The sequence below is a fragment of the Leucopleurus acutus genome (assembly GCF_964270905.1).
Source record: "Leucopleurus acutus genome assembly, chromosome: 9".
NCBI classification, from domain to species: Eukaryota; Metazoa; Chordata; class Mammalia; order Artiodactyla; family Delphinidae; genus Leucopleurus; species Leucopleurus acutus.
The window spans coordinates 26562395-26574828 of NC_139144.1; the positions used below are offsets into that span (position 1 = coordinate 26562395).

At 34.7% G+C, this 12434-nt stretch overlaps 1 protein-coding gene across 4 annotated transcripts in view; it reads left to right on the forward strand.

Annotated features, from left to right (window-relative positions):
- The window catches only part of LOC309966452 (platelet glycoprotein 4-like), a 55939-nt gene that overhangs the window by 23904 nt on the left and 19601 nt on the right, over positions 1 to 12434 (forward strand). For all 4 annotated transcript variants that reach the window (XM_082846513.1, XM_082846514.1, XM_082846515.1 and 1 more), the window contains 4 exons: positions 3542 to 3702; positions 10116 to 10263; positions 10710 to 10889; positions 12164 to 12252. In XM_082846513.1, coding sequence (XP_082702639.1) covers positions 3542 to 3702; positions 10116 to 10263; positions 10710 to 10889; positions 12164 to 12252 — 578 coding nt within the window. The remainder of the gene's footprint in view (positions 1 to 3541; positions 3703 to 10115; positions 10264 to 10709; positions 10890 to 12163; positions 12253 to 12434) is intronic.

The window sequence follows — 12434 nt, forward strand, 5'->3', positions numbered from 1 at the left end:
TATTTTCAGTATGTTTCTGCTTTTTAAGGAAGTTTTGATTTCACTGGATGGAGAATAAATATATAAATAATTAAATAGCAGAAAAGGAAGTGCTACAGGATTTTACATGTTATTGCCACATAACTGGTTTAGACAGTAATGCTAAGAGCAAAGTAGTTAAAGCAAGACGGGAAGCAAGTGAGATGAGAGTTCTCCTTCAAAGGGGTGGACAGGATTTGTATAACAGTAGCCAACGTTTATTGAATGCCTGCTATGTGCTAACACTGTTCTAAATGCTCACATTTAATAAATCCTATAACAACCCATGAGGATAAATATTTAATTACACCATGTTCTACTTATTCTGACTTTGAAAAATACTAATTTCATATAGTTCAACTTAATATTATTATTACCCCATTTTACAGATAAGGAAACTGAGGTACAAAAAAATTAAATAACCTGCCCAAGTTTAAATGGTTAGCACATGACCAAACTGGGGATCAAACTCATAGCATCTTGTTTCATTGTTAACCACTTCACTCTAGGCTTTGAGTAAAGAAGCCAATGGACTTGGTCAGGCTGGAAGTAGGGTAAGGAAATCAACTCATAGATTAAAATATGCTACACATGATACTGTCTCCTGTACACTATAAGAGCCTTGAGAAATGGGACAATATATTTTTGACATACGTGCTCTACATACTTCATGCATAGGAAGATATCAAGGACATTTTAATAGTTATACTAAAGTTGCCAGTCATGTGGATGAGTACTGTTTTCCTGTAACAGCAATAATCAAATGACCATGTGACTAGATAAAAACTATTACTCTTCCCAACGTCTGCTTTCAAATTAGCAAATGTAGCAAAATAGAAGTTTCAAGGTAAACAAAATGTAGCAAATGTAGAAGTTTCAAGGTAAATGTCTTTCAACTCAGCTGGAGGCCAAGCCACGTGAGAGTCATCAGGCTGGAATCCAGTCATTGCTAGGGCTGAATCAGCCAAGTGCGAGGAGCTTAAATTATATTACTTTTTCTATACACATAATTAACACCTTTGTACTTCAAATTTAGCAAAAGATTTGCAAAATAGACAGATAGTCCAAAGTCAATTTAAAATCAAGGCCTCTTAAATTCACAAAGGACATAAAAACTTTTGCTCCCTTTAAAATTAGAGGAACTGATGATAAAATAATCTTAGTAGTCAATGAGGTCTATACGATTTTCTAGTACATATAGTAGTGTTAGGATCAGAAGAAATGCATTCCTATTCTGACTGTTTCAGTATTTTTTTCTTTGTGAACAAATCGTGGTGTTATGCAAACCACACAAAATTGTAGTAAAAGACCTGATTCTCCATTATCTACTACTAAATTGTCATACAATATTGAATCGGACATCTGTTTTCTGTAGGACCTACTTCTACCTCTAAAAAATGGATGAAATTAGATGATCCTAACTCTAATAGCTGATAATTCAATGCATTCATTTCAACTCTTTGCGTTTCAGCTTTCCCAGTTGAAAAAATATCTCTAGATGAACAAATAAGGCAAAGTGATTCGTGGCTTTTAGAAAAAAGACATGATATGCTTACAATGCCTTTTGATATTAAATGCATAACCATTAGAATGAGGAAGTTTTCTGTCCTGCCAAGTACATTCTGTCACAGTCCCTTTTCAATTCTTTAAGTACTTATAGAGTTCCTTTCATTAAGAACTGAAACAAAATATGTGCCTTGAGAGGTACATGGTAAACAACTGATATTATATTAGTCCTTAAGATTCTTATATCACTAGTGTGAGAGTAATAATGTGTAGGCTCGTGTGTTTTCTTGAAATGGGTAAATTAACACAGATTTCAACTTCAGTATAGATTTCAGCTTCAACACCCTCGTAAACACCTTTACATTTAGAGGAACAGCCATAATACTTTATCTATGTGCAATATTGTCTTAATTTTCAGCTTACTATGGAAATAAGATTTTTAGGAGCAATAAAGCATTTTTTAAGGATAATTTGTTGTAAAAAAGTAAGATCTAACATCACTTTAGCAGCTCCAATGTACCCAGTGTAAAAGGATTGCAACAGCACAGGGTTTTGTAAAGGCATTATACCTGATGCCCTGTTCTTCTCTAAGGAATTCCCTTATTTCTCCACTAAGTAATAAGTAAAGTTTCCTGAAGCTATGAAACTTAACTTGACTTCTACCAACTAAGTGCAGAGGTGACAGGAACAAAAAATAGTAAAACACGGTGTAAAAGAGGACCAGCCTAAGGGTCAGAGACTAGGATCCTCGTCATGATTCTACTTCTAGGTATTTGCCTCGGTTACCCTTGGGCCAGACACCTGCTTTCTCAGAGCCTCAGCACGCTCTCCTAGAAAATGTGCTAATGTCCAATGTCCTTTCCTGATCCATCATTCTATGAAAGCAGGTGAAGGAAACAAACAGGTCAGACTGTCCCTGTAATCATGGGTCTTGTTAGGCTCATTTTGTGTGCAATACTTTTCTCCCTCTTCCTCTAGCACTAAGGTAAGTTGGAGCTTTACACCTGGGCATTCCTCCCAAGGTGCTTACTTGGAAACACTGCCTGCTACAAAGTCACCTTTGTCTGCATTAGCTACTAGAGCTTCAGAGGCTTCCTGCCCAGAGAGTGAAAGCCTTGGAAGGAAACCACGAGACCATCTATAATTCCCTTGTTTTACAGATACTGAAATTGACCCAAGGAATCTGGTGACTTTCTCCTCAGTCCCAGCTCCTAAAGCACAGGAGCCAATTTCTAATGTAGGGCTTTCGGATTCTGTCATTGGTATTTTTTCTGTATCTGTCTTTACTATAAGGAGCATCAAAGATTTTTAATGGATTTCACAAAAGAATAATAGGACATGTCCTTTTTTCATTCTTTTATCTAAAATGTAGTAACCTAATAGTAACGAATCAGACTGTTGTAATTTTTGGAAACACGTACTAATAGATTTCTGCAGATGTACTGAGAGTTAGGAAAGCCTCATTGAGCAGGGTTTGGAAGGGGAGAAGCGAAATTTGTGTTTTTCTTAGTCTGACAAATGTTAAGTGATAATCTTCCCTGGAACTGTCCAAGATTTGAAGAAAATGAAAAAGCTTCCAATACCACTACATTTTTCTCTCAGTTTTTCTGTTTTGCCTCCTCAGTCTAACTCACTGAAGGCAGAGGAGAGGTTAATGTTTGACCTGATAAGAATTTTTTGGAAAAAGTTTAATAAAATTTGCTTAATAAGTTGTGTTACGAACTCTCGCAATATTGCCATAGGGTCACTCTAAAGCTTGCCAGTGGCTGGCCTTACAATCGACAGACATGTCTACAATATTACACACTGATTCTCTTTGTAAAAGGTTAACTAAAAGAGATTGCTATCGTAAGGTGTTGAAAATATTTCTGTTCCAAGCGTGTGGCAGGCTGCAAAGGTTCTCATGAGCAACGTACTTGAGCTTATTGCTTTCGGTGACTAACTAAAGGTTTTCAACTCCCACAAGTGCCCATATTGACTACAAGTAAATAACCCAAACTTGTTTTCTTTTTCATAGGAAGCTGTCCTTGAAGAAGGTACAATTGCTTTTAAAAGTTGGGTTAAAACAGGCACAGAAGTTTACAGACAGGTTTGGATCTTTGATGTACAGAATCCAGAGGAGGTGGCAGTGAACAGCAGCAAAATTAAAGTTAAGCAAAGAGGTCCTTACACGTACAGGTGAGCGAGTCCCCATAAAAAGTGGCATTCTTTCCTTGACCATATGTGTTTCTGAAAAAGCTTCCACTTGACAACTGCCATTGTATTGAAATGTACTTATTATTTTCTTGCCATTAACATACATTGAAATATTCTGTTTCTGCCTATATAAAACCCTAATCTAAGGATTTAATGATTATAAGAAATACAGACTTTATTATGAATTTACCAGCATCAATTAACTGCTCTACATTTAAGAAGTTACAGGTGCTTTTCACTTGTAGCATATATTCTCAACAACTCTAGCAGTGTGTACATGTCAATCCCAAACTCCCAATCTCTCCACACTGCTATATTTAAAATAAACAAGGACCTACTGTACAGCACAGGGAACTCTGCTCAATACTATGTAATAACCTAAATGGGAAAAGAATTTGAAAAAGAATAGATATGTGTGTGCGTATATAAATATATATATATATATATATATATATCAATCACTTTGCTGTACACCTGAAACTAACACATTGTTAATCAGCTATGTTCCAATATAAAATAAATATTAAAAAATAATAGTAATAAATAGAATTTTAAAAACAAGTCTAAAATATACATGCTAAATAAAAAACCATCTATCAAAGTTTTAAAACCAGAGCACTTTAAAATCCTAAAATTGAAAGTGTAGGTTATATGAGTGGTTCTCCAAGGGTGGCTCCTGAACCAGCCACATCAGCATCTCCTGGGAACTAAGTAGAAATGTGAATTCTCAGGCCCCACCTTAGACCAAATGAATCAGAGACTCTTGGTTTAGACCCCAGTAATGAGTTTTACAAGTACTCTGGGGGATTGCAATACACACTCAAATTTGAGAACAACATTAAACTGATTTTATGTAATTACAAGGCTGCTAAGGATTTCTATTCAAACTATTTTCCAGGTCTTAAGGGTGTTTTTATTCATCCAGTAGTTTCATTCTTGTATTTTCTCCAGTACTTAGACTGAATAAGCTATACCTTTATCTACATTCCTTAACAGTTTAACACATTCTTGAATAGAATCTTAGACATTAGCACTAGGGGGAAATAATTAGCCAGAACCTTTCATTTTGTAAATTTTGAAAACTCATTCCAGGGGATATGAAGTGATTTACCAAGTTCACACATACCTAGGGACTGGTAACTCTTAGATTTTTGTGTCCATTTTCTCCTATCTAAGTTATAGACTATGTGTCTTTTCTAACTATTAAAGTAAGAAAAAGAGAGACTGAGGTGCTAAAGACACTAAACTTAACCAAGGATTAGAAATACACTTATGGTGCCCATATGGGAACAGAATTAAGTCCTGCTGTATGATTTGTTATAAAAATGTGTGATTTTTCCTCAAGAATAATTACAACTAGTTATATGCCATGATCAAGTATTATCACAAAATTTCGTATTTGTAATGATTTCTTCTAACTCATAGTTTTACTTTCTTATCTGTTTCAGATGGTCTATAATTATATAATTTCTTTCCTCTCCATTCATTAATATATTTCTAGATTGACAACTCACACTCAAATATAATGAAATAACAGTAGTTGGGAGGGTGATGCCTGCTGCCGCAACACATGAGCATGTCTGTGAGCATAAGCACGCATGCCGAGCGCCTGGGTGCCTATTCTGTCCTAGTAATTATCCCCACGTCTCCTGTCTCCAGGCACATCTGTGACTATTCACAACTCTGTCAAAGATGGCTTGGTTTTCACTGTTTCAAAAACAAAAATAACCCTCACCCTGGAAAATATTTTTATTTTTTCATGGTCTATAGTTCTTATGTTATTATCAAAAGCCTATGTGAGTATTATCTTGGTCCAAAAAAAAGTTGTAGCTATGATGTGTACCGATGAAAATCTAGAATTCCCACATGACCAAATAAGAATCTAAGCACGGTTGTTTAAATATTTCTATCCTGGCCTGAGAGGGCAGGGAGCGCAGCTGCAGGGTCCAAGCAGCGGGGGGCGAGCCCGGAGACCCCGGCCCTGGGAGCCTTCACACAGCCTCTGCACAGATAATGCTGTGCAGTTAATCAGTCAATAAATAAATATACTCTAAGAGAACTCAGTATGTGTGAGAATATTTGTTAGAATTTGAGAGCTGATCAAGTTTTTTGTTTAATTTTTTATTTGTTTGGAAGGGGTTATGTTTTTACTTTTAAAGATATTAACTGGAGTATCAGAAAACATAAACATAATATTGAATCCTGTGCTAGTCCTGCTCTGATAGGTGACAGTTAATATAAATTTTATTTTTAGAGGTTTTAACCTATCTCTCTAAGGGATGAAAGGGGGTGGGTTAGATATAATTGATTTACTTGGAGAAGCAATATGGGGAGGATTGGAGAAGAGAAGTTAGATTTGCAGCTAAAGTATGTAAACAATAAACTCCTATTTATATAACAATGTTAAAGGAATTTATGATCAACTGTGAGTCATCTTTTCTCATGATGTCGACAAAACAGAGTCCTTAGTGTCTGCTTGGGTGCCTTAAATGATGGGAAAACGACTGGTCACCTTTCAGAAAAAGTTAATAATTTGAGAGTCTTCCATGTGTTGAGTTGAACCTGCCTCCCCATCAATTACACCCTGAACTCAACTGAAATTGGAAGTGGAGGAGGATGTCCCTCCTTAAACAGAATGGCTGCTAATGTGAGCTTGATGAAACTTTGACAAGGTGTGACATGGGTCAAAGCATGAAATTACCTGGATAGACATCTTAATTATTATTCCAACCTACACCATCTCTATGAAGACCCAGTAACTCCTTCTGAATATTCTCAGATCCAACATGTCTTTTTTTTTTTTAATTACTTTGCTTTGGCAGGAGTACATAGAAAGCAAAACCTGAGGCAGATTCCTCCCTTTGACCTTATTAATACAAATTTTACAATTTGTATGGAAACACTAAAGACCTTGAATAGCCAAAGCAGTCTTGAGAAAGAAAAATGGAGCTGGAGGAATCAGGCTCCCTGACTTCAGACTATACTACAAAATTACAGTAATCAAAACTGTATGGTACTGGCACCAAAATAGAAATATAGATCAATGGAACAGGATAGAAAGTCCATAGATAAACCCACTCACCTATGGTCACCTAATCTATGACAAAGGAGGCAAGGATATACAATGGAGAAAAGACAGTCTCTTCAATAAGTGGTGTTGGGAAAACTGGACAGCTACATGTAAGCAAATGAAATTAGAACACTCCCTAACACCATACAAAAATATAAACTCAAAATGGATTAAAGACCTAAATATAAGGCCAGAAACTATAAAACTCTTAGAGGAAAACAGGCAGAACACTCTTTGACATAAATTGCAGCAAGATCTTTTTTGATCCACCTCCTAGAATAGTGAAAATAAAAACAAAAATAAACAAATGGGACCTAATTAAACTTAAAAACTTTTTGCACAACAAAGTAAACCATAAACAAAATGAAAAGACAACCTTCAGAATGGGAAAAAAATATTTGCAAATGAAGCAAACAACAGGGATTAATCTCCAAATATATAAACAGCTCATGCAGCTCAGTTAAAAAAAAAAAAAACCACCAACAGCCCAATCAAAAAATGGGCAGAAGATATAGACATTTCTCCAAAGAAGACATACAGATGGCTAAAACGTACACGAAAAGACACTCAACATCACTAATAATTAGAGAAATGCAAATCAAAACTACAATGAGGTATTGCCTCACACCTGTCAGATTGGCCACCATCAAAAAATCTACAGACAATAAATGTTAGAGAGGGTGTGGAAAAAAGGGAACCCTCCTACACTGTTGGTGGGAATGTAAATTGGTGCAGCCACTATGGAGAACAGTACGGAGGTTCCTTAAAAAACTAAAAACAGAGCTACCATATGATCCAGCAATCCCACTCCTGGGCATATATCTGGAGAAAACCGTAATTCAAAAAGATACATGCACCCCAGTGTTCACTGCAGCACTATTTACAATAGCTTGGACATGGAAGCAACCTAAATGCCCATCAACAGAGGAATGGATAAAGAAGATATGGTACAGATATACAATTGAATATTACTCACCCATAAAAAAGAATGAAACAGTGCCATTTGCAGAAACATGGATGGACCTAGAGATTGTCATACTGAGTGAAGTAAGTCAGACACAGAAAGACAAATATCGTATGATATCACTTATATGTGGAATCTGTAAAAAGGGTACAAATGAACTTATCTACAAAACAGAAATAGAGTCACAGATATAGAAAACAAAGTTATGGTTACCAGGGGATAAGGGGAGGGGGGAAGGGATAAATTGGGATTGACATATACACACTACTATATATAAAACAGATAACTAATAAGGACCTACTGTATAGCACAGGGAACTCTACCCAATACTCTGTAATGGCCTATATGGAAAAAGAAGTAAAAAAGATTGGATATATGTATAACTAATTCACTTTGTTGTACACCTGAAACTAACACAACACTGTAAGTCAACTATGCCCCAATAAAAATTAAAAAAAAACCCACCTTTCTAAAACCTGTATATATTCTTCTTTTTTTTTCTTTTGGCTGCACCCTGCACGGCATGCAGGATCTTAGTTCTGCAACCACGGATAGAACCCATGCCCCCGGCAATGGAAGCGTGGGGTCGTAACCACTGGACCGCCAGGAAATTCCTTATACTCTAATTTTTAAACCAAAAATTCAGTGATTATGTTCTCTTTTTAAAAGTACATTCTAAACACAGGCCTCAGTTTAAAGGATTTTTTTTCTCTTAGTGAGTGCCATCTACTGGTATAGTATTGTAAGTACAACTAAGTAAACTAGAATTGGGTCACAATTATTTTGCTGTTATCTCAATTATTATATACACATAAATGTTCCTGAAAATTAGAGCATTTTAATTTTAAATGTTAATAATATGTAATATAAGTTTAAAATACAATTATCTAAGAGGAAATAGTAATTGACTATTAATAGACTGTCCTGGCTGCTGTTTCAGATTTTTATATTCTTTGTATGTCTACAGTACTCAGAGAAAAGTAAATAATAAAGCTTTGAAGAAATTATATTAAAAGTAAAACATATTTATATCTTTTTTGAATTCTCTTTTGAGATATTAATGTGAGGTATTAATTAATTTATTCATTCAAAATTTTTTGTTGAGAACTTACCAAGTAGCAGGCACTGTGATTGGGAATCAAAAAAACACTCATAATACCAACCCTACAGGTATTGTACCTGATTGAAATGTGTGGCTTTTTTGGTTTGTTATGTATTATACATTTCAGTCCCATGTTTTTTTCAGTCTTTATCTTAGTTAAATAAAAATAGATAACTACTGTAGCCTCAAATAATAGACATTCAAATATATGATAATGCAATGTCTACCTTATTTCATCTCAGTAAATATCTTGTACTGGCAAAAGATTTTTTTTTCCATAATATGACCTTTCACCACATTCCTAAAAAGTAGTTGGTACTTTGCCTAGAGATTTTAGAGCCAGGAGCTTAGAGCTAATAAGTATACAATATATGAGGCAGAGATGGAGGGGAATTGATCTCTTAAGTGGAAATTATATTCCATTAGTTATCCTTCTCATTAAAATACTGGAAATTATGAAAAAAACAGTGCTGGCAAGGCTGTGCACTTTGAACAGTCTTTCTAATGTAAGAAGACATGCTTTTACTGTTCCCTTCCTTAAACCTCTCTGCTGTCTCCTCCTGACCCTCAGGATAAAAAGCTAAATATCTGAGTACAGGACACAACCCTTTTGTGTTTGAGATCTTGTTTATTTTAGTGGCTTTATTTCCACCACTCTCCTCACTCTAACTCTGTAAACCAACCATAGTAAAATGTTTGCAGATACATGTGTTAGCATATGGTATTTGTTTTTCTTTCTGACTTATAAAGCAGAAACTAAGACACCATTGTAAAGCAATTATACTCCGATACAGATATTAAAAAAAAAAGTTTGCATATCTAAAATTATACCATGTTCTTACTCCTTAATGTTCTACATGCTACTTTCTACCCTATTTTACCTAACTAAACTTCTCCTTGTCATTCAGACCACTTATGTGGAATTGTATCTTGTCCATTATCCCCCCATAACCATCCCAAGCCTGGGTTTGTACCTGTTCTGTGTTTTCCCACAGACTCTGTGTAAACTCCTATAATAACGCGTACTCCTTCTCCCCTGCTCTGCACCTCTAAGACACCTCCCCACCCACCCCTCCCCACCTTCTCTGATTTGCTAGAAACTCAGCATTTGCTTATATATCATTTTAACCTACCTGTTTAGCCTAATTTCTGACATAGTCTGTGCACTCAAAAATTATTTGTTGCATGAATGAACAGCATTTGAGACTTAATGTTCACTTGCAACAATTATTTTGAATTTTATTTACTTTTTTTTTCAGAGTTCGTTATCTAGACAGGGAAAATATAACCCATGACTCCGAGACCCACACAGTCTCTTTCCTACAGCCCAACGGTGCCATCTTTGAACCCTCACTATCAGTTGGAACCGAGAATGACACTTTCACTGTTCTCAATCTGGCTGTAGCAGTGAGTAGACAAACAGCGAAATTACTGGTTTTGAAGTACTCTAGAATCCTCTGTAATTAATCTCATGATTAGAGTTATCATTAAATATTATTTTTGTCATTTTTATGAAAATGTGTTCATTTGGCATTATTTTGAATTACGGTCATTTGGAAAGATGACAAGATCATAGAATAATCAACTGAATTGAGAAGACCACTTAAAGTGTATCATTTTAAAAAAGTAGGATTTAACTTTGAAATCTTCTTCCTGTGGCTCACACTGAGACAGAGAAAAGTAATCATTCAGAGATGAAGAAAATTACACTTTTAGTCCTGGAAAGATTTGGCAGTAATTTTAAAGAAACAGTTGAAAGTTGTTTTATTAAACTTAATTGTACTATTTATCCATTTCTTCTTAAAAATCTGATATAGCTATTGGTGTCTTAAACAGTGGTTTTTTTTTTATAGGCTGTGCCCCATCTCTATCCAAGCGCATTTGTTCAAATAATAGTCAATATCTTTATCAAAAAATCAAACTCTTCTATGTTTCAAAAGAGAACTTTGAAAGAACTATTATGGGGCTATAAGGATCCATTCTTGAGCTTGATTCCATACCCGGTTCCTACTACAGTTGGTGTGTTTTACCCTGTGAGTACCAAATATGAATGTCAATATTGTTAAACTTTAATTGGATAAATATAATGGCATTGTTAATTCATAATTTTATCATTTAGTGTGTTAACCTTATTTCTGATCTGGGAATACATATTCTAAGTTTTTTAAGTCTCCATCTCACATGGGTTTAGCTTTCCTGGTTGGGAACATTTACTTATCTGAATTTAACAATTAAATTTTTTTAACAATTTAATTTAAAATTAAGAAACTGAACATTTAATCAAGTTTCCACTCTTTGATAAATATACAACTGTCTAAAATTAGATTGTAAGCTGGCAAGGCTTTGAGCACTGTTTTTGATTTCCTGTCTAAAAAAATCAAGTTTAATGCCACATTTTTATTTATTTATGTTAAATATATTCGTCATGTCATTCTTCCTTCTCTAGACATCCTACAAATTTGTTGTACTGAATATTTAAAACTTAGCCAAAATTGCACACAATGAGACTGATACATCAGCAATGTCACATTTTCATAGAATTAGTTGAAAAGAATTTCTATAATCTACAAAAGTTATGAAATGGCAGTTTGGAGATTAAGAAAAATGTGAACTTGGTGATGTACTTAGTTATACCTTAATGTTTCAAGTTATAAATAGGATAATCTGACTAGTGAATTGAAATTTTGACCATGATTTCACTTGGCACTGTATGTGACATTAGTTATATTCTCCAGTTCACTGTTGTTATTTTACTGTAGATGTTTTTTTAGGATTGCAAGGTTATATATCAATTAAGAAAGCATTAAGGGATAAAAAATTCAGTTACTAGTATTTAACTAAATACTCTGAATTCTTTTGTTGGCTAATTCTGTTTTTAATTCTGTGTACCTACTCTTTAGTAACCACTTATTAGAAATAATAACGTTGAGAAAACTTCTAGAAATCTGTCACAGTTCTCATAGGTTTTGTTCACTATCCCGTCACCTCAATATAACAGGAGGAGTGATCAAAATGGCCTTTCTGGCTTAATTACGGCAAAGAGTGGTAGAGTTGGATCACATCAGCTTCTTATATTTGTTTTCTTCCTTTGCTCAGCATCTAGCGCTTATTTCTAGGTACCTTTCATATTCTGTCTTTTTAAAATGTTAAAGACCAATAATTTTAAAACTTTATTGCATATATATTTCAAATTACATAAAATAATTATAAACAGTGAGAAATGCAAAAGTGAGTTAATTACATATTTTATAACTTGGAAAATATGGCTTGTTCTAGAAGTAATTTTTTCTTGTATGCATCTTTTCAGTACAATACTGCAGATGGAGTTTATAAAGTTTTCAATGGAAAAGATGACATAAGCAAAGTTGCCATAATTGACACATATAAAGGCAAAAAGTAAGTATCCAGGCAAAGTGTGTATGTGTATGTGTGTGTGTGTCACTAGGATACTCTAAGGCAGGTAAGAAACTTATTTAACAACTGGTAATGCACAGGCACCAACCTATGGAACAGACCTGCCTGTATCTCAGCCCTAGAAACTCCTGTTCTGCCAGGTGTTAACCCTTTAGTTGTGATGA